The 23,323-nt window shown below is 39.2% G+C and overlaps 2 protein-coding genes across 3 annotated transcripts; both read left to right on the top strand.

The window, feature by feature from the left end:
• The first annotated feature begins 735 nt into the window (after positions 1-735).
• LOC102299050 (adhesion G-protein coupled receptor G1) lies at positions 736-11,655 on the top strand. Of its 2 annotated transcripts, none has more exons than XM_005948595.3 (12): positions 736-932; positions 1,241-1,298; positions 1,989-2,076; positions 2,215-2,343; positions 3,174-3,323; positions 3,414-3,468; positions 3,564-3,655; positions 5,582-5,700; positions 8,072-8,346; positions 8,929-9,031; positions 9,200-9,528; positions 9,614-11,655. In XM_005948595.3, exons 1-12 carry the CDS (start codon positions 875-877, stop codon positions 9,724-9,726), a joined length of 1,569 nt encoding a protein of 522 aa, XP_005948657.1. In that variant the 5' UTR covers positions 736-874; the 3' UTR covers positions 9,727-11,655. The 2 variants fall into 2 exon arrangements, with proteins under 2 accessions (XP_005948657.1, XP_014185167.1); XM_014329681.2 differs by having other exon boundaries at positions 737-932; positions 1,244-1,298.
• Positions 11,656-11,787: 132 nt separating this feature from the next.
• slc7a6os (solute carrier family 7 member 6 opposite strand) lies at positions 11,788-19,875 on the top strand. Its single transcript, XM_005948587.3, has 5 exons — positions 11,788-12,112; positions 13,446-13,775; positions 15,443-15,649; positions 17,650-17,782; positions 19,007-19,875. The coding sequence occupies exons 1-5, from the start codon at positions 11,924-11,926 to the stop codon at positions 19,144-19,146; spliced, it is 999 nt and encodes a 332-aa protein (XP_005948649.1). The 5' UTR covers positions 11,788-11,923; the 3' UTR covers positions 19,147-19,875.
• Positions 19,876-23,323: the final 3,448 nt, after the last annotated feature.

The following is a 23,323-nucleotide window of genomic DNA, read 5'->3' as shown; positions in this document are numbered from 1 at the left end:
GAACATTTCAGAGGTGTGTTAACCAGGACAGCCCTACAACATCCAGAGCCTTCAGGAACTCAGGAAGGCAGCATCAAAATAAACCCATAGATATATTATAAAGACATGAAGTACAATATACAATATTTACATACAAAATATAGTGAAGGAGTAGCAGAAATAAGCTGGAAATAAGTGTAAGCATAATAAGCATAATAGATTAATTTTAAATGGTTTCTATGACTCAGTAATGAAACCTTATTTAACTGAGGCTTTTGTAATGGTACTGATGGCTGTAACTATCAGCATGGTTTGAAACAGGGTGCAACAGTACTCTGTGTTGGATTTTTTTACTTTGGAAATGTCTTTTATTTTTTTAAACTTATTTCCTAACTCTCTTTTTTTCTTTAGGGTGGATTTTAAGATTTCTGTCAGACTTGTTTTAACATTAATTTATTGAAGTTCTTTGCCCAAGTTATGATCTCATCAAGTTATCTTGTGTTTATGAATGTTTATCTTTCTCTGGCTCTCTCTGTCAACCAAGAAGCACAGCATAGAAAGGATTAAGGTCATACCATTAATTCAAATGATAAAGCCTTGATAAAACAACTGATAATTTTCCTTCATGTAACCATAGCAGCAGGGTCTCCGGCAGACAACGCTCAAACTGATTCACTGCCTGTGTGTTCAGTGTGGTTATATACTGTCTGTGTAAATATTTCTATCATAACTCAGAGCAACAACTCACTACTTGAACTTCTGCCTCTGCCAAGAACATGTGATATATACAGATGTGAAACTCCCACTTTGTCTCAGTTAGCAAGCCTCAGCCAAGCAGAGCAACACCCTGTGGACCTCATAGAGCATACCTGTGTTTGTTGCTGAGTGAGCCACGATGTGGATTACATTTTTTCTAGTTACAATCTTCTGTTTTTCTATGTCCCAAGCTGTGGGTGAGTAAATTTACCATATCATTCCTATGATGTTTAAAGTTGTGTGCTTGTGAGGGAAATACCACTCTAATTGTTAGTATCTCAAGGTTGTGGATTTTCTCAAACCACGAGAAAAGTAAAATCACTGACTAGCATCTCAGCTATCAGGTAGCAGGAACGCTAAGTTCCTAGAGTGTTGATCAAACAGCTGCTTCTCACTTGCCTCTGGAGTTAAATGTCACTTTGATGTTTTATCACCTTTCAGTCTTGTTTAAATGTATTAATGATGCTAATTTCGATCCCTTCACTTCTGGTGTGTATCACTATAGCAGACTACTGTGAAAATGTTCTCCAGGAGTGCCTAAAAAGGCCCACTGCATGGACACGGTAATTCGTTTTATTCTGTACATCTCACATTCCTGCTTTTGAAAGGTTATATCATCTTTCTCATGAATAAATAAACTTGCTGTTGATAAATACTAGTTTAACATAATTGATACAACCTGAAGGAGAGATATGATCACTGTTTATGCATTCACTCCATATAACAGAAGTTACTGCCTGTTAAAATGTTTTTATCTCTACATAGGCTGCTTTTAGTGTTTTAACATGGTTTCATCATAAAAACGTACTAAGTGTATAATCTTTTTAATTTATACCGTAATCTCAATCAAATGTGACACTGAGGGCTCCTGGCAAAGTGTCTGTGGATAAATAAATATTTATGACATGAAAGGACACTTTGTCACATTTTGAGATGCATTTGACACTCGGGAAGCGTAGGACATTATTTTTAAATTACTGTCAGGGGTTTTCAAAGATCAGTGCTATAATGTGTCTAACTGGAAAGGGTGTTGGTTGCACTCCCCAAAATAACTGATACTTTTTACAGCAAGTAAATATAATATATAACTGTGAACAAATGAAATCAATAAATTCAAATCACACCAAAGCAGACTGTGAAATAATTGTTTTTTCTTATTTATTAATTATTTCTATTAGTTTATTGTCTCTGTCTTCAGTTATATCACTAATGCCCATTTGTATATCTGAACTATGTTAAATTTCTGTTGGTAGTTGTTATGAGGACAAAATTATGAGCTGCAAGCCAAGAGGTCGCTTCATGGCAGGCATCAGACAACTCAAAGTAGACTCGCTTCAAGAGGTGAGGTCATTTGGAGCTGAAGTGCTTTTTGGAAGTGAAAAAATTATATTTTATCTGAATTGCTTTATTTATGTATTAATGAACTCAATAAATAACAAAAACAGAGTATTTAAAAAAGAATTTGTGTATACTCTTCAGGTTGATGTGAGTCCTACACATGAACATAGGGTTCACATCCCATCATCAGCTCTCCAGAGAAGCAGAGGAAATGTGCCTGAGGTGGAGGTCCTGGTGATGGCCTCTGTAATAAACAGCAGTCATTTTAAGGTCAGTGACTCCAGAAAGAGAACGTCGATGTCATTCACTGAAAAAATGCTGATCTGTGGGGGTTGCAGGTTCAGTTTCACTGGAGGCCACAGTAGGAAATGAGAAATACTGTCCTTTATATCATGTCAAATATGTACGTCTGGTAGTATATTTAATAAAATCTTAAATTTCCATGTACATATACCCAGAAATCTCACCAGTTTTGTTTCACATTCCTGAAAATGACAAATCAGTTGTGTGGGAAGTTTCATAAACAAGAGTAAAAACATGTTTGAGCATGTAGTTCAGCCTTCAGCCTCCCTTCTTCCCTCAAATTAGTGCACATAAACTTGCCTTTACAGCTCAGGTACAGAAAACAGAAACATACTGGGCTGTATGTCTCTTGTAAATTTGGCAACTTCCTAAAGTCGCTGGTGTCCATCTGTAACTCCATGTCTCTTGTCATGCTGGTGTGTGGATTCAAACATCACAATCACAATGTAAATTATGTTCTTTAAAAACAGATATATGGCAATCTGTTATACAAACGTCTTCTGCTAAAAAGAACCTCAGACTTCCATCTTTGCTTGCATCTGCTTTCCTGTTTGTTCTATTCTGCTTTTTCTAGCTTGTAAGCTTTCAGGTGGTTTTGAGTGTTGAGTCTGTTTAGGCTGTTTACTGCGTGGGTGTGTGTAGTTGTGTAAACCACATACTAACAAATGTGTTAGTATGTGGGCTGAATTTAAATTAGTGAAGGGCTAGATTTGGCCTGTGCGTCTTCATATTAAGAGGAGAGTTTTTTGCAGTCAGTCTCATCCCAGCACTTTGTTCACATGTCTCACACATTGCAGCTAAGTCCTCGTTCAAAAGGCAGGCAAATACAGTTTCACCGCAGAGAAGGCACTGTGTTTAGGGGCTCAGTCCTATCAGTGAAGGCAGGAACTCTTTCAGTGAATAACCTCCAGCAACCCATCAAGTTAATCTTCAGACATGACAAAGAGGTAAGAAGACATCAAAATGGTTGCAACAGCATCTTACTTTGAAAATCTAATAACCTGTTTTCATAGTATTTCTATTCATTTTTTTCACAGGTGGAAAATGGGACTTGTGTATTTTGGGCAGAATCAGCGATGGGAAATGGAACAGGTATTATTACAGATGTCAGCCTCCAGTATAGTCATTTCTAAATCTAAAGAAGATTTACAACTACTTAATGTATTTGTACATATTTATTTTATTAGGTTATTGGAGCACTGAAGGCTGTGAAACCAGTAACACAGGAAATGAATTTATTTGCAGCTGCAACCATCTGAGCTTCTTCGCTGTGCTTGTGGTAAAATGATAACATCTTTCTACAGAATGTAATGAAGCCCTGTGATAAAAACCTGCGCTTGTCTAATCAGTGTATAGCAACTTTAATTAGGAACAGCATATGAATTGAGTCTTTAAAGAGCTTGAAGGGTGAAGTCTTTAACTTCAATGCAAGCAACAAATTTTAGTCACAAAGCCATTTTCTCTTGGAAGTTCCCACATATAATAACAAATTCAATTCAATTTTATTTATATAGCGCCAAATCACAACAACAGTCGCCTCAAGGCACCTTATATTGTAGAGTAAAACCCAACAATCATATGACCCCTTATGAGCAAGCACTTTGGCGACAGTGGGAAGGAAAAACTCCCTTTTAAAAGGAAGAAACCTCAGACAGAACCAAGCTCAGGGAGGGGCGGGGCCATCTGCTGCAACCGGTTGGGGTGAGAGAAGGAAGACAGGATAAAGACATGCTGTGGAAGAGAGACAGAGGTTAATAACAGGTATGATTCAATGCAGAGAGGTCTATTAATACATAGTGAGTGAGAAAGGTGACTGGAAAGGAAAAACTCAATGCATCATGGGAATCCCCCGGCAGCCTACGTCTATTGCAGCATAACTAAGGGAGGATTCAGGGTCACCTGGTCCAGCCCTAACTATATGCTTTAGCAAAAAGGAAAGTTTTAAGCCTAATCTTGAAAGTAGAGATAGTGTCTGTCTGATTCCACAGAGGAGGGGCCTGAAAACTGAAGGCTCTCCCTCCCATTCTACTTTTAAATACTCTAGGAACAACAAGTAGGCCTGCAGTGTGAGAGCGGAGTGCTCTAATAGGGTGATATGGTACTACAAGGTCATTAAGATGGGGCCTGATTATTTAAGACCTTGTATGTGAAGAACAGGATTTTGAATTCAATTCTGGATTTAACAGGAAGCCAATAAAGAGAAGCCAAAACAGGAGAAATCTGCTCTCTCTTTCTAGTCCCTGTCAGGACTCTTACTGCAGCATTTTGGATTAACTGAAGGCTTTTCAGGGAGTTTTTAGGACATCCTGATAATAATGAATTACAGTCGTCCAGCCTGGAAGTAATAAATGCGTGAACTAGTTTTTCAGCGTCACTCTGAGACTTTTTTAGAGACTAATTTTAGAGATGTTGCGCAAATGGAAGAAAGCAGTCTTACATATTTGTTTAATATGTGCATTGAAGGACATGTCCTGGTCAAAAATGACTCCAAGGTTCCTCACAGTGTTACTGGAGGCCAAGGTAATGCCATCCAGAGTAAGAATTTGGTTAGATACCATATGTCTAACAAAGTAAGAGATGCTTTTCAGATCTTAGCTAACCCATGCATTCAATTTTTAAATAGCATTTGATTGAAGGAGTTTTAATTTAACACTTCAATTTAAAAACAAAAACAAACAAACAACTGAATTCAGTGATTTGCAAATCTTATGAATGCATGTGGGAAAATACCCTTAATTTGAATTTGTTGGCAGCAACAAATCTCAAAAAGGTTGGGACAGGGGCTATAAAAGGCTGGAGAAATAAAAAGACGGCTATAACATTTTACCACTCATATATTCCCAAAAGATTTGTCTTGAATAAATTTCTGTCCACAAAAAAAGGCAGAAAATCAATAGTGGATACTCATGATTTCCGGTGGAACTTACATGATTCTGTCATGGAAGTCACTGAATGGGCTGAGGAACACATCCAGAAATCTTTGTCTATAAAAACGGTTCATCATGCCATATGAGAACTTGAAGCAAGAGTGCAGCAGTCTTCTATGGGTCAAAACTAGAGTGAAAAAAGTGGAAAAGTTGTTATAAGAAGAGGTGGAGTGATTTTAAATTATAATACCGAAACTATTTGACCGAGGCCCGTGGATAGCCCTCCATTAAAAATCTTAACATAGACTTCATTTCAACAGTGTCTTTTTATGTTCCAGAACCCACAATTATCAGTGAGTAAATCTCATTCGGAGACACTCAGCTACATCACTTACATTGGATCAGCACTCTCCGTTGTCTTCACATTCATCAGCTTGATCATCTATATTTGTCTACAGTGAGTACATATGTTTTACTTGAATGTCCTTTTAACTTCTGCCATATTTTGATATTTTCTCTAGTATTACATTCTAAAGAGGTGATGTGTTGATAAAGAAATATATTATTGTTGGCTTAGTTCATAGAAAAAATTCTAAAGGTCAACCACTGACAGAAGTTATGTTGTGAAAGACTGGTTTATTGCATCAGTCAGACCAGTTTAAATGTACTGTGTCACATCTGGTGGGAAACAAACACTTGCACATAATCTTTCCTAAAGTGTGGCACCCCACAGTCGTCGGTCAAAAACTGTTCACACTTGACTGTTCCTCAGTCAAGTGTGAACAGTCCTGAAGCCCTCTGCATGTTTGCAGACAAAATTGGATTTTTCTTTCTGAAGCTGAAGTCTATGCAGTTACATATGCATATACTAACATTTTAGTATTAATACATGTTGGATTATTGAAAGCTGGCAGGTAGTCATTGCATGCATATAGGGCTGAATCACACGAGGAGTAAGCAGGATGAGCAAAATTTTAAATATCAAAACATATCAGAGGAACAGCTCAGGTTGAGCAGTTTGGAAACAAAGTTAAAGTGGGAAGTTTGAGATGGTCTGGGAATGTGCAGAGGAGAGATAGTAGCTATACAGGACTGAGGAGGAGGTTTTTGGATGTCACATGCAGTGTTGGTGGTACAGAGGAGGATGCTAGGGATAGGGTGAAAAATTAAAACAATTTCCCCTAAAGCACTGGTTCCCAAACTTTTTTTGCTAGGCCCCCTTTGTTTTATAAGATTCCCACTGTAACTTCACTGTATAATGAGCTAGCATCTCCAAAATTTCAGTAATTATAAGAAGTGTTCATGTGAGATAATGTTTGTCCGTTATTTGGACAGTGAGCCCAGTGCGTGCTCCCGACGCAGGGGAAACCTACCTTGGCACAAGGGCTGGGTATCATCAATGATTTCTAATCAATTGGATTCAGATTCGATTTGATTAAATTTTGCCCCAGACAATCAGAAATATTATAATTCTGATCATTTATCAGTACTGACACTTGTGAGACTTCATCAGAGGTGTGAGCATCACAGCAGACACCTTTGTGTCAAAGTAACTGAGGATAAAATACAGATGGGAAACTGTTTTGAAAATACACTGAGAGAGAGAGCTGTGCAGGAAGCGTGATTTTATCGTAGTGGACACAAAACAGTGAAAGTAAGAGGGACGTAATGATGATGTTTATCAAATGTGAAGTGTAATTTTGATCTTTTGCTGCCGTTTCAGTGAATTTAGGTCAGAGAGTGATAAAACCTGCAGCATCAGAAGCTGTGAGGTGTCAACTTTCAACACCGACAGCGTGCCCGTGTACGTGCCGTCGGGTGAGAAAGCCGACATCTCACAGATTCTGATGCGTCGGGTCTGCGCTTTGTGTTCACATCTTTGTGTGGAATCCTTTTTCCTGCCATCATTTACTATTTTAGCTGTTTGGTTGTTGATATAGTTTTGTGAGTTTTAACCCGAGATCCTGGCATTTCTGGCAAAATACATTTATATTTAATAATCGATTCAGGATTAAATAAATGATCGGAAAATCGAGTGTTGAAACCCACCCCTACTTGGCACCACTGTTGTACAGGTGAAGCCAATGGCAAGATATGCTTCATCACATTTTCTAGTCTTTGGCTTGGAAGTTGGTTCGGAAGCATATTTGGCGATGCTTCATCTTCTGCTTTGTGTTTGTGTGGGAGCTCCGTCAAAAAACCTGTCCATAGCAGTGTCCAAGGATTATTTTTTTATTCATACCCCACCCCCCTCCGCCAATGGCTTTGCACCCTCCACTTTGGCAACCACTGCCATAAAGGAAGTAGCTGGAAGAGGAAACAGAAAAAGGAGCACTGGATCCTCTGACACTTATCTCCTTGGATTAAAGGCAGTTAGGATGCAAAGATAATCATTATTTTACATAAAACCTATACATTAATAAAAAGGGGTTATAGTCTTCAAATAAATAAATATAGTAGCAAATTATGAAGAAATATCAATATATGGGTCATACTCTAAAATGCTACATTTATTTATTTAAATGTACTTCATTTATCTCTAATATTACTTTGAAAGGGTTTAGTTCTTTCTTCCTCCAGCTTCATCATCTTCTTCCCATTTTTGGCAGTCTTGGTTCCCGTACTCTTGGTTACATATAGAACAGGATACATTATCTGGCATATTTAGTCTGACAATAATTATGGGAAATCACAAGCTTCTCAGTTTCATCTGTGTGGAGTTACTATTGTTAGTGTTATCAAAATTGAGGGTTCAAAGCGAAAGGTTTAAAAAAAGGCCAAATTTCTTCCATTGTTAAAAAAAATTGTAATGCTGTTTCTCTCTTTAGTCGTCGGCGTCCTGAGAAGACAACTAATCTGCACATGCAGCTAGCAGGAGCAATGCTCTGCCTCCACCTCAGCTTCCTGCTGTCCTGTTTCTCGGCATGGCTGCTGAATGAGGACAGCCCAGTTTGTCTGGTTCTGGGTCTGATTTTACACTGGTCTCTGCTGGCCACCTTCAGCTGGACTGCTCTGGAGGGGTTCCATCTCTACCTTCTACTAAGCCGGGTTTTTAACATCACTTTCAGGAAATATCTTCTCAAACTCAGCTTAGTTGGATGGGGTGAGTAAAGTAAGGTTAAAACACAATTTCGTCAGATGCTGTCAAACAGGCCAAATGGAAATGGATAGTGTAGGTTTGTTGTTGTCGTTTGATACTACAAAGTTGAGAAAACATCATAAATTTGGTGATTAAAATCCAGGTAAATGGCTAAATGAGATTGGTTTGTCCATATGGTATGTATACAGTATTTTTTCCATTTTCTACAACTTTTTTTTTACTACAAATACTTCAGTGATTTGCTGAGAGTGTCCAATAATACTATATGAAATTGTAGCATGCGCACAAATGTTGAGTGATAAAAATGAGCATGGCAAAAAAAAAGTCCAGCAATCAGTGTCGTAATAAAGCCTCAAGGATGGATAATCTTGAAAGGCTGGTGAGTGGTCTAGATCCACACTCAACTTTTGTTTTTAATTATTTTTCATGTAGAGCAACTTCTTTTTCAATAGAAAGACTGCAGAGAAGTCATGTTTGCTAACATTTGCACTTCAAGCTGTAGCACATGCAATTTTATTTTTAATTTTATCTTTGTAAATGCATTTAATACTTCACTTCAAAATCATTCTATTTCTACTTCTTTAGGCTTCCCGACACTAGTCGCAGTGATTTGTGCGATTTCAGGTGTTTATGGTAAATACACCCTGCACATGCGGGACGCCAAACTCTCCAATACAACAGCACACATGTAAGAAAATATCATCAGTAGGATTTTTATGCATGCAGTGACCCATGAGATTTGATTTCTTAAGACAAAAAAAATCATACTTTGGTGTTAACATTTGTGACATTTATATGCTGCCTCCAAAATGTTTTATATTTATTTAATACATATTTGTTTTTCAACAATGAGCAGATGCTGGATGAACAGCGAGTTCCCGAAGAAGCACCTTATAACCAGTTTCATCACTACAGTGGCCTTTCCTTCCTTGGTGGTGCTGTTTAATGCCTGTGTTATGGGACTAGTTGTGTTTAAGCTCTGGGGGATAAGAAGGGGTAGTGGAGGCTTTGGAAGCAACACTGGCTGGAAAAAGACAAACAAAAACAAAGGCTGGAATTTATGGAAGGACTCTGTTAAAGTGCTGGGCCTCAGCCTTGTGCTGGGGTTACCTTGGGGGTTAACCAGCATCACATATGTTTCACTCCCTGGTATCTATGTATTCACAATATTCAACTCCTGTCAAGGTTAGTATGTGACTAATTCTCGTATAAAGTATGCACTGGATTTTGATCATTTGTGAGAAAAGTTGAATTTTTTCTCTCTTATCAGGTGTCTTCATGTTCCTGTGGTCTTTGGCTTTGACCAGGAAGCCTCAATCGAACAATAACTCATCAACAGACACCTGTCAGAAAAAGCTGACCACCAGTTTAAATAACAGCTAAGACAAGTGAATTATCCTGACTTACAAACCCAATTCCAAAAATGTTGACATGGTGTGTAAAAGGTAACTGATATCAGAATGCAAACAAATGAAAAAATTAAAACCTCATATTTTATTCACAGCAGAACATGGAAAATATATCTAGTTTTTAAATCTGATAAAAATGTACCATTCTAAGAAAACTCCCAGCTTGAATTAGACGCCAGGAGAACATCTGAAAAAAGTTTGGACAGGGCCATATTTGCCAGTGTGTAGGATCCTCTTTTCTTTTATTAGAGAGGAAGCTGCAGTCTCTATCAATGCAATATACAAGGTATAAATATGCAATAATTTACAGTATAAAGTGTCTTGAGGTGACTGTTCTTATGATTTGGCACTATATGAACAAAATTGAATTTAACTAAATTTTAGGATGCAGAGACCAGCTGCTGGATTGGCTGTGCCAAATGTTTTTAATTTGTGAAAGGTTCGGACTGGAGACTGGGCAGTTCCACACCTCCACTCTCCTATTCCTATTATGCTGTTGTAAAACGTGCCTCTGTCCATTCTAAATTAGCTTTGAGAGCAGCTGGCAGTCCTCTCCATCTATTATATTTTTATATTTAAACAACTTTTAAATATTTTTATATTATCTACGTCCCACTGTGAATAAAATATGGCTTTATGAGAATTGGAAACCGTTGCATTCACTTTTTAGTTGCATTTTACACAGCATTTTCTTACATTTTCCCAATGACATTCATATATGGTAATGAAGACTCATTTTATTTGTTGATGTTTTTTTTCTCTTCTTTCTTATTTTGGAATCAAATACAAATATGATTTTTGTTAGTATATTCAACAATTAACTTGTGAATCATTTAATTAAAAAAGCAGTTACTGTGAAGATCATCTATATTCTTTATACTGTATTATCGGTATAGGTCAGGTAATGTATCTGTCCTACAAACTTAACCTATATACTACAGAATGTTATTAGTTATTGTTACTGTTATTGGCTAGACATGGTAGATATTGATCTTCATAAAGCAGGTGACTTCACTGCAGACTAATCAGTTCAGTTATGTACTCTGTGGTATTTTAATATTTCTGCATTGTTTCATCAAGTATACACTCACTAAAATGCTTGTTATGTTAGCTGACTCACTGTAGGGGTGATTCAAATTGTAATAGAGAGACAGACAATAACTGCAGTAAATAACGGATAGGTTGTTTTTGACACTGCCCCCTGGTGACAGTAAACGCCTGCAATATGTTGACAAAGGTCTACATGACTGTCATCAATGTAGGGAATGCGAAAATCTATATAATCTATATTATTTTGTGTAACCATTGTTTTACTTTGGGCAGCTGAAGTCTATTTTGTGGACAAAATTGTTGCACTGTTAGGCTATATAAACAGGATTATGAAATTTCACTAGTAAAAGGTCTTTGTAAAACAGTTATTCCACCCGAAACAATTTTCAGGTTAGTGCAGCACCATCTTTGTGTGATAACAGATTTATTTTTAGGTTGATTTTATGATCAAATGTTATATTATGTATAATATTATGTATAATACAATTTTTGTAATAAAATAAGTACAGTTTAAAAAATTAAAAAATATATATCAACACTGATCATGTTTTATTATTATTTTATTAACTGATTAAACCATAAATTGGGATGTTGGACTATTTTTGATAACTATGTTTGAAAGCATTTTTAAGTTTGGCAAAACGTTTGAGAACCACTTGCGACTCTTTTGTCCGGAGACAAAACACTGTAGAACTTTGCAGCTCCATCATCACAAAAACAAAAAAAACAAAACAAAAAAACATTTATGTATTTGAAAAAACAAAACACAGCAATCACAATGACGTAATGTCTAAAAAAATAGCAGAAGTCCACAAAGTCAGCTTTTAATTGGACAACGTTAACAGGAAGTGCTTTTACTTTGAAGTTTTAAGAAGTAAAATGTTTAATGTTTTATTGAGATTGTGGATTACAGTGATACATTGGAAACTCGTGACAGCAGTTTAGTTAATTTAACTATATAATAATACGAGGAAACGTATCAAGTAAACTACATCAAAGAAATTATTATAGTTTTACGAGTTTCTTCACATTCGTAGTCACCGGAAATAAAAAAGGATTGCGCTCTCTCGTGTTTCCTTTCTTTCCAACTGCCAGACACACTAAAGAGAGACGGAGACAACATGGATCCAAATACTACGATTCTCCGAGTGAAAAGAAAAAGGGGAACCGACCCCGCAGATGCTTTGCTGCTGGCATGCAAACGTATCCGTCCCGAAACGTCCCAGAGCTCAGGCGAAACGGTACCTGAGCCCAACGAAGCCGAAGTGGAAAACTCTGTCTTCAAACTCGTGGCGACCGTAGCAACACAGGTGAGGGGCCCAATGCTATCGCCAGAGCAGCGGTCAGTGGAAGGGGTAGCTTTTGAAAAATAGTGGTGGTGGGGGGTGGTATTTATCACGATAGTTGAAACCACTCAGAAGAGCTGAGTGGGTGATAGCAAGCTGAATAAAGCTGCTGAGAGCGTCACTTACTGTCCGGAACAACGCGCCTTTGTGCTTATTGTTGTTAGCAATCATGCTAGCCCTAGCTACCCCACAAACTGTTGTTAGCTTGTTTTTTTTGGCGTAATTTGGGCCTTGAAAACGAAGTGACAATTAAAATCCAGGCTGTGGTATGACTAACGTTTGAAGTAAATTAAATATTTACATGCGCAATTCAATAGACGAAATAAGACCCATTACGTAAGCTAATTAGATTAGCTGTAAACACTGCTATATACAGTTGTAGCACTGCATTTGTTTGTGTAATGTGTACACCGACCACTATGGTTTTCTTTGTGGGATTCGGTAAAACGGACAGATGGCTAATGCATCTTTTTCCACTTCAGTACATTTTGAGAATGCTTCCTTTAGTGAGTGATGGGCGCAATGACTGAAAAATTGATATCACAATATTGATTCTGGTGAGCTTTTATATTCGGTTTTTTGTACTCAGTCTTGTGTCAGAAGTAAGCTGTCTTAAAGTTTTTAATGTCATTAGGAAGTGAAATGGGTATGAATAAAACCACAGCCAAAATGAGGAATACACCACTCCTAGGCTCTGATGAAAAAGTTAACTATTTGGGAGGCGGATAAGGAGTCTCTCCTTAACAGGCTTTTCTGTCTTTTCTGCATTTTTAGGTGCGTGTAATGTCTTTTTATTTTTTTAACAGTAGGTTTTTCCTGGTGATAACTATGCTTTGGGAGGTGACCAAGCAAATAACCATAATTGAGTCACATACAGTTAAGGCAAAGACTCTTTGCTACCTTACATATTTCTCTGGATTTTCCTTTTATTTCTTGCCATTTGATGAATGTTGATTGTCATTTTTGTGCTAGACCAAATTGTCTTTTGAGGGCACCAAACATTTCTATGCGTAGAGAAAATTCTGGCCATTGTGTTTTCAACATGTGAATCTTGCATCTTTGCACATGTCCTATTGCTACTATTGTCTATTGTTACAAATTGGTTGTTTCCCCGTTGTAGAAAATTGGATGTGGGGTTTTTAATTGTTGGATTTCGATAATATTTGCATTAAATTAGTGGAACCGCGAGTAAGATGAGTGTGCAGTTCCGGCAGCTTCTATGAGTTGGGAATTAAAAGGGAAATCCATATTTATGTTAAAGCCTCGTGGGTTGTTATCTTTGTCATCCCATCACCAGGAAGCTCCCGTTCAGACGCAGGTTCGACAGGCTTTGGCTCGGCCTCGCACGGCGCATGCACTGCGTCCCTCTGCTGCCAGCTCACAGCGGATACTTGGTGATTTACGCAGCACAAAGTGGAGTACTCGGAGAGAGGAACGCTACAGAATACTCTCAAGCCACCGTGCTGGTCTGTCAGCCCCAGCAGAGCAACAGACACCACAGATGGGTGCTTCTGAGTGTGTAGAGGAAACGGGGAAAGAGACAGACAAATGCTGGGGGCTGGGTGAAATCCAGGTGGTGGATCTGATCCATGAGGATGGAGAGGACCAGGATAAACCTTCAGGCAAGGTAAGTTGATAGTTGGAGATTCTGGGTTTTGTTTGCAGCAGTTGTCCTAGTGCTGTTTGGCAAGCGTACTCATGAACAGCCCAATCATCAGTTATTATACTCAATTTAAGGTCCTGATATGTTGCACCTTTTTCACTTAGTGGAGGCTAAATTACAGAAACAGTTAAAAAAATAAATACCATGCTGCCGTCAGACTGTTAAAAAACATAAGTGGTTGTCCTCATAGGGCTGCTTGATTGTATTTGGGATTATTTAACACAGATTATCATTTTACCAGAATTTACCAGGCATTAAGCTTTTACTGAACACAATTGTGCAGTTTAACAAGTGCTTTTCAGAAGGCAGATGCTACAAATATCAATATAATTCAGTTGCTGAGAGTCATCCAGTCTTAGCTCAACCACATGGCTAGCACAGTCATCAACTGTTACTGACGCCATTATCATTGGTCGGTCTCACAGATCCAATCTTCTGATTTCTCATCGTGCCAGCACATTTCCTGTTCTGTTAAGTAAGGATTGTCCTGGTAATTCATTTACTATAGTCATTAGAAATTAGAGAAAAAAAAACATTAACTGGTCAAAAGTAAGAAATTGTTCAGCAAACAGGCAGAATTGTTAAACAAATAGTGCATGTTTATTTAAAAACCTTTTGGAAGTGCATTCTTCCCCAATCGAATCACATTGATCTCTGGTCTTGCAATGTTGGATTGGAAGTGTGGCTAGTGTTAGCAGGGCTAGCAGGAGCAGCAGCCATCTTTCCTTGGAGTTTAAAAACCATGCACGAACAACACTGCATTACTCCAGTTGAGCTTTCACTGCTGACAAATAGACAGGGAGGGAGAGAAAGACACACACACACACACACACACACACACACACACACACACACACACACACACACACACACACACTGCAGGCCTAGCTAGTTCTAGACCAGGGGTGTCAAACTCAAATACACAGTGGGCCAAAATTCAAAACTGGAACAAAGTCGCAGGCTAACGTTAATATTTATTGAAACATATTTATTCCTCCAGATATAAGAATGAATCTTTTCTTATGGACTCAAACACGTTTTGCTGAAAAACTGAATATGGAACAAGCAAAACTTAATACTAAACAATATATATATTAGCTGTATAATACCAGTAGGCCAGCTCTAATAGTAATTTGGTATGGCTTCGCGGGCCAGAGTTTGACACCTATGTTCTAGACTGTGACATAACATCTCAGAACAGTTAAATAGTGTTGCACGTGTATAATTAGCTTAACTATACCAACCAGCCAGGTCAGCTGTGTTAAGGTGTCTGATCGAAGAGTCACGTTCATTTGGCTTTTTAAGAAGCGTTCGGGCTCGACCGTTTCAGTCACAATTTCAGTCGTGTGCTTCAGCTGTAGGAAAGATCACTTACTTTAGTGAGAATGTCTGGAGTTACTGCAGCCACTGGTATTACACTGCCTACCAGCAAACACATGAAGCTCACAACTTGCCTCTTCCTAACAGCATGTGTTTTGATAGTTACCGGTAAACAGCTGTGAGATTTATTTATTTATTTATTTTTTCAGTATTGATGTAAATGTCATTTAATTTGCCATTAGGCCCAACTAGACTGACTATCAGCTCATTAATTTGTTCCATTTCTAATCACTTGCTTTATTTTTCTAAAGATACTGTCCTCAGAACCAGATGAGATTCTCTGTAACAACACCAAGATGCTGCGGGAGCGTCTGAGCATATCTGGAGATAGACTGGGGGAAGAGCACCGAGAGCAGGACGATGGCTACGTCTATGATCTTTACTACCAGGAAACGGTCACCCCAGGGTGGATCCAGGACATCCTGTCTGTCAGAGCCTATGCTGATGAGGGAGAACTGGTGTGTGTGGATGGATGGACGGACAGATGAATGAGTGCTGAAATTGGAGTGAGTGAATGGGTGGAGTGGTCCAAATTTTACAGTGGGGCAAAAAAGTATTTAGTCAGCCACCGATTGTGCAAGTTCCCCCACCTAAAATGATGACAGAGGTCAGTAATTTGCACCAGAGGTACACTTCAACTGTGAGAGACAGAATGTGAAAAAAAATCCATGAATCCACATGGTAGGATTTGTAAAGAATTTATTCGTAAATCAGGGTGGAAAATAAGTATTTGGTCAATAACAAAAATACAACTCAATACTTTGTAACATAACCTTTGTTGGCAATAACAGAGGTCAAACGTTTACTATAGGTCTTTACCAGGTTTGCACACACAGTAGCTGGTATTTTGGCCCATTCCTCCATGCAGATCTTCTCGAGAGCAGTGATGTTTTGGGGCTGTCGCCGAGCAACACGGACTTTCAACTCCCGCCACAGATTTTCTATGGGGTTGAGGTCTGGAGACTGGCTAGGCCACTCCAGGACTTTCAAATGCTTCTTACGGAGCCACTCCTTTGTTGCCCGGGCGGTGTGTTTTGGATCATTGTCATGTTGGAAGACCCAGCCTCGTTTCATCTTCAAAGTTCTCACTGATGGAAGGAGGTTTTGGCTCAAAATCTCACGATACATGGCCCCATTCATTCTGTCCTTAACACGGATCAGTCGTCCTGTCCCCTTGGCAGAAAAACAGCCCCATAGCATGATGTTTCCACCCCCATGCTTCACAGTAGGTATGGTGTTCTTGGGATGCAACTCAGTATTCTTCTTCCTCCAAACACGACGAGTTGAGTTTATACCAAAAAGTTCTACTTTGGTTTCATCTGACCACATGACATTCTCCCAATCCTCTGCTGTATCATCCATGTGCTCTCTGGCAAACTTCAGACGGGCCTGGACATGCACTGGCTTCAGCAGCAGAACACGTCTGGCACTGCGGGATTTGATTCCCTGCCGTTGTAGTGTGTTACTGATGGTGACCTTTGTTACTTTGGTCCCAGCTCTCTGCAGGTCATTCACCAGGTCCCCCTTCGAAAGCTCTTTGGTCTTGGCCATGGCGGAGTTTGGAGTCTGACTGTTTGAGGCTGTGGACAGGTGTCTTTTATACAGATGATGAGTTCAAACAGATGCCATTCATACAGGTAACGAGTGGGGGACAGAAAAGCTTCTTACAGAAGACGTTACAGGTCTGTGAGAGCCAGAGATTTTCCTTGTTTGAGGTGACCAAATACTTATTTTCCACCCTGATTTACGAATAAATTCTTTACAAATCCTACCATGTGGATTCATGGATTTTTTTTTCACATTCTGTCTCTCACAGTTGAAGTGTACCTCTGGTGCAAATTACTGACCTCTGTCATCATTTTAAGTGGGGGAACTTGCACAATCGGTGGCTGACTAAATACTTTTTTGCCCCACTGTATATTTGGAAAAATAAATGATGGTCAGGTGGTAAACAGGTGGCCTTTAAAGCAGAAATATTATTTGATATTTACATGGGAGTATCCTGTCATTGCTATAAAATGATCGCTTGTTTGTAAACAAGCATCACTACTTTGTAATGGTGCCTGGGGAATGTAGAAACATTTTGTTGCATTACTGCCACCTTCTGGTGGTGGTAGTTCATTACAGTTTGGCACTAGTTTAAAATAATCTTAAAAGGGTAGAAGAGGGGTTAAAATGAGAAAAATGTTGGGGTTTTTTGTAACTTAACTGATGATTTTTAAATGGTGATTATTTTAAAGCATTGAAAGTAAAAATTTAAGCAAGAAGATTGTTTAGTTTTGTTGCCCTGGATGTGTGGAGAAGTAATTTGCCAAAGCATACCGTTAGGGTTTCTTCTTATCAGTGATGACTCAAAATCTCACTGGTAATTTTTAATATCAAACCACAACACTGACTTAATCATTTATAAAAAAAAAAAAAAAAGCTTTTCTGATAAATGTGGTGTTTTTAATCTCAGGTTCCTGACCTTGTGGTTCATGAAGAGGAAGTGTATGAAGATGAGGATGATGAGAACGAGGAAGGCAACTGGAGGAATGACTACCCTGATGAGGAGAGCAATACAGACAGTGACAGAGAGGAGCGCTATGGTGGTATGTATTTAGAAACATGTCACTTATTCAGTGCTGCAGTCTCTACTTGAACTCCTGTTAATTTAAACAAATGTCTCCCATTTCATCTTTTACTATGATAGCAAGATGCCAAAAGTTATTTGGTCAAACCAGGTTAGTGTGATATTCTAGTCATTTTCACTCATAGACAGTATCCTAAGGTCTTAGTTATACTTTTGATTGTCTAGACCTCTGCATTACGAAACTTAGTGTGCATAACTTGAGAATTGGTTCTCTACAAGAACTCATTCAAAGTCGTTCAATTCCTTCCTTCCTTTGCTTGCCAATCAATTGCACTTGCACTACATTTAGCTGATTTCAGTTGTTGTGCCAGAGGAGGAAAATGGTGGCGCAGTCTACAGAGTGGATATAGACAGTACTTTTATTCTTATTGTAAAAGAGGCTGCAGTGTCCGTTTCTACCTGTTCATGTTTCTAAAGTAGAATCACTGTGGCGATCCATTTGAATGTCTGTGTGCTGGTTTTCATCTTTTGCTTTTTGTTGTCAGTTTTGCATTCATACCGAAATACCAAGAGAAAGCTCATATGAGTATCCTCATTAAACTACAGATTTGTGTTGGTGTGTGGGACTGTAGCCTGTATGTTTGTATTGTTACATTGATATTTATGAGAGTGCATTTCAGTTCATTTTAAGGAGAAATGCCAAAGTAATGTAACAAGTAGTGTATCGTGTTACTTTCTCCTGAGTGTAATTCGATTAAATGAAATTTATTGATCCCTAGGGGGGTTTTTTTGTTGTTGTTTTTTAAAGTATTCTGATTCTGATTAAGGAAACTACTGCATTACTTTTAAGAAAAGTGTTCTGCTTAAGACTGTATGTAGGACATGGATGGAGCCACCACGTCACTCAATGGTTTTTGTGGTCTTTCAGACCAGGAAGTTAACATATATGGATGAGAAGGTTCAGTGCTGAGGTTTGTAGACTGCATCGATAAACTCGCAAGACAGACATAGATACGTGCTAGTTGTTGCTAAGCAATGGACTGATGAAACACTTACTAAAACTAGAGTACAGATTTCGCAATATTTACCAACTTCAAATGGCAATTCAGTGAAGTTCAGTTCACTAAGCTGTTGTTTCTTGCTCCCTGTGTGTTTGCTTCATTTTTCAGCCTCAGTGTCACTTAGTGCAAACAAGTGTTGAATGGTGTTTATTTGCTAACCATTGCATTTGCCTTCTGTGCAGGTTACTGGGAGGAGGAACACTCCTACAGCAGGAGGAGCTGGCAGCGCTACCAGAGGGAAGTGATGCATGAGCTGGGCTGCCGTGGTGACGACGACGACAACGGCGATGATGACGATGGAGACAAATATGATTCCGATTGATCTGCTCTTCACCCCACTTGTAGTGGATCTTTCCAGTTACCTTTCTACAAGTAACCCCTTACTCTGTGCAACATCTGTGTAGCAGAGACTGAAAAGGTTATAAGGAAAGAAATCACTTTTCACAGTGTAGCAGTTTACGTGTAGCACTCAACAAATGGGCAACCTTTCTGGAAAACACCGGGAAACAATACCTTGGTTAAAAACGTGCCAAAAGTATTTTGTCACAGTTATGAAGTTCAGTGGCCACTAACTGATCAGATCATTTTCCTACACAGATGGTGATGGAGTAGGTGAGTTATTTGCAGAAGGGGTCCCGTGTGTCCTTTTTGGTTTTTTTAAACTGTGGTGGAGTGAATTCATGTGTGGATGTTTGTTCAAAGTGGATGTGTGTTAGAAAATGTTGCACATTAGTGTGGTATGCCTCGTATGCTTTGTGCTCTTATCCTTCTGTTAGTGAGACGTCTCGGGCCGCGCGTGGTTGCAGTTTAGGGTGTTTGCATTTTGTGCATGGTAGTGCGTGAACGTATAACTGTTAGATTTTTTTTTTTTTTGCATAATGTGAAAGCGTGGTGCATCAATTCTGTTGTGGGTGTGCGAGTTGGGTTCAGAAAATCTCCTCTGGAGTTTAAATTGTTTCTCTTGGATGCCTGTTCTGTTAAGGTTTTTGTAAATATGTAGATGTGTATAAAAGAAAAGCTTTCAAAATAAACATGAAACATCTCAGTGTCAGTTTGTCGTGCATTCTAAAGAAGAGGTTAAAATGTATTACTATGCCATATCATTGGTTTGTAAAACATGTATAAATATCTTATTACTTTATAAACATAGTTTGAGTTCAAAGGCTTAGATGGATTAATGTCAGGTTCTTTATTTTATTTGTTTTTTCAACCTGGTTAAGTAACCATGGTAACTTCTGCTCAACCTATAGCCAGTTAAGAGCAGAGACCTGTACTGTGAAGCAGGATTTGGGCTAATCCAGGGCCCCGTACAATAAAGGGGGTTCTGACTATCCAGGGTATCATTCCACTATCACTTGCTAATATTGGCAATTGGGACACACAGACCACTTAAAGTGGTTATCAACACTTAAAGTTATTCCAGGGTTTTCCCTGGATGTTCACATGAAAGGAGCGCTGTTAACAGAATTTAAGCAATTTATAAGTTGCAGGATCATGACTCTTCCACAGCAACTGATCCCCAAAAGTGCCACCTACTTCAGAAACACAATGTGCCTGTGAAATGCAACACACAATTAATAGTGCAGAAACTGGTTAATCTGGTGATTTAGCGCATAAAATAAACATTTTAATTTAATTGGCTGCGTCCCTGTCAGTGCTGCTGTTTATTTCTAAGGTGACGGCCCATTACAGCTCAGAATTCCAATATATAAGCTTAGTTTACATACTTAATGTGTGGTCACCAAGTATCTTCCATAGATGTCCTGTTTTAAGATCAGATTTTAATGCTATGGAACAATAATTGTTTCCTGCCAACAGGGGAAAAAAATCAAGGAATGAATGTGTCTAATAATCTTTATTTATTACTAACACTCATTATGGAAAGGGAAAGACATTAGAAACAGCAGAAAAATTGAACACTCTGCTACTCCCCCCACAGAGCTCTTGGTCCAGAGCTGGTTAGTTTCCAGAGTAGAGATCAACAGATCATTCTGCTGATGTGGGTAAACTCCTTCTGTTGGTAGTCCTTTTCAGTATGGTGTCAAAATACACCAGATGATGTATTGTTTTAATCAAAAATATGAGCACAGATGTCTGTGAGCCTTAGGGTGGTAAACTCCACCACACAAGCACATCAATTAATACTCTGTTACCCATCTAGACTTTAGAGCAGCGGTCTCCAACTCGAGGGCGGGTGTCCTACAGTTTTTAGATGTGTCCTTGATCCAACACAGCTGATTTAAATGGCTAAATTACCTCCTCAACATGTCTTGCAGTTCTCCAGAGGCCTGTAATGAACTAATTTGATTCAGGTGTGTAGACCCAGGGTGAGATCTAAAGCCTGCAGGACACCAGCCCTCGAGGCCTGGAGTTGGAGACCCATGGAATACAGGAAGAAAATGTAAATTTGAGGGGTTTTTTTATATACAGCAATTACAGAAGCTTGAATTTCATCAGGATACTTTTCATTTCTCACATAAGAAAAATAATGGTGAGCATCACCAGCGTGGTACAGTTCCAATTGTAGTAGTAGTAGTATTTATTTATTGTCATTGTCAAGAACAATGAAATTGCGTTTGGGGCTTCCATACAACCCAAAAAAGAAGAAAATAATAAATACCCCTTAAAACCCAAGTGTACATATTTAACCCAGTGTGACTCCAATGCAATAGACAATCCTTAGCAATAACATGAGAACCTGACAAGTAATGTTGGTAGAAATTCAGACAAAGACCTGAGAAACATGACAAAGTACAACAGTGCAACCCATTCAATATTATTGTACTGTGAGATATGATATCAGATATGATAGTTATCTATTTAAGAAAGAGGGGGGGGCAGGAGGGGGAAGAGAATAAAGATATGCACCAATGCAGACCAGTTCATTGCTATTAAGAAGTTGAATATGGTTATTGTCCGTGAGAGGGGGGCAGAGAGTTCAGGAGCCTCACAGCCTGTGGATACAGGCTGGTGGCCAGTCTGGATGTTCTGGCCTGTATAGACCTGTACCTTCTCCCCGAGGGCAGCAGATGGAAAAGGTGGCGCGCAGGGTGATGTTGGTCCCGCAGGATACTGTGCACCCTCCTCAGACAGCGAGTGGGGAAGATATTACTGATCTCTGGCAGACTTGTTCCAATAATTCTGCCAGCTTCTTTCACCACCCGCTGGAGTGCTTGCTGATCGGCCTTGGTGCAGCTGGGGAACCACACAGTTATTGTTATGTAAATATATCAATTGCATATACATAGGAAATTGATATCATAGATTGTGATACAGTTTACTTTTTGTTGTACAGTAAACCTGTCAACTGGTCCAGCTGAGGTGTACAGGGACCAGTATCCCCGCCCCCTGCTGCTAGGTAACTTTCCCACCCATCCTCCAGCCAAACACAGCTGCAGGGTCAGGTAGCAGCCAAGGTCCTGGCCAGAGGCCAGTGACAAGTCAAACCCTTTGGCTTTGACTCATCACAATTGTTGGGCAATCGTGGCTCAAGAGTTGGGCGTTCGTCTTGTAATCGGAAGGTTGCCGGTTCGAGCCCCGGCTCAGACAGTCTACCGGTGGTGGTCGGGGGCCCGGTGGCGCCAGTGTCCGGCAGCCACGCCAGTGTCCGGCAGCCTCGCCTCTGTCAGTGCGCCCCAGGGCAGCTGTGGCTATAATGTAGCTGCCATCAGCAGTGTGTGAATGGGTGGATGACTGAATGTGTAGAGAGCTTTGGGGTCCTTAGGGACTAGTAAAGTGCTATACAAATACAGGCCATTTACCATTTTACAATCGGTCATCGCACATTAATCTTACCGTAATTATTAAATCTTACACAGCAAGTGGCACAATCTTATAATATACCTTATAACAACATTGGTTACATACTTAACATGGTGATTCTCATATATAAAAACATTCAGTGTAGGTTCATGGTGTGTGTGTGTGTGTGTGTGTGTCAGATTATATCACATGATATTTTATTGTGATGTGTTCAGGATCTCTGTTACAATGTTACTGTTTTGGTTGTGCTGCATGAAAGGCGTTGAGTGTGCATTGGGGGAGGTTAGTTACTGGAGCTGGAGAGAGAGTTATTCAGGAGAACTCTCCCCTTATATCAACTGCCCTGTTACTGTACCACCTTAATAAACCATGTGCTTAAGACTTTACATGAAAGTTAAAATATATGTTCAGTGCATAGATATATAGTGTGTATAGTTATATAGTTATATGTAGCCGCTAAGACTGGTGAACCGAAATCTTCACCACCACGTCTGTATACATACAAGCGAAAAGGGGAGCGAGCGGATCAGCGCTCAGGGCACAGAAACTAAGCTGGCTTCAAACACACCATTTATTTCCATAAAAAAACACAGCCAGAATCACAAATACAAGTTAAAATTCCCCATATACAATAAAAATGCAACCCGCTAAAAACCCTGCCAGGACTCCACACCTGAACACGGCCTCCCTCGTCTCACCGTCAGATGCAGGCAGAAGGGCATCCCTGCCCTGTTGTG

The sequence above is a fragment of the Haplochromis burtoni genome, unplaced genomic scaffold (genome assembly GCF_018398535.1).
Source record: "Haplochromis burtoni strain Fernald_Lab_line unplaced genomic scaffold, NCSU_Asbu1 Contig_610, whole genome shotgun sequence".
NCBI lineage: Eukaryota > Metazoa > Chordata > Actinopteri > Cichliformes > Cichlidae > Haplochromis > Haplochromis burtoni.
Note: the sequence above shows the minus strand (reverse complement) of the source record. Positions and strands in the feature narration are given on the sequence as shown.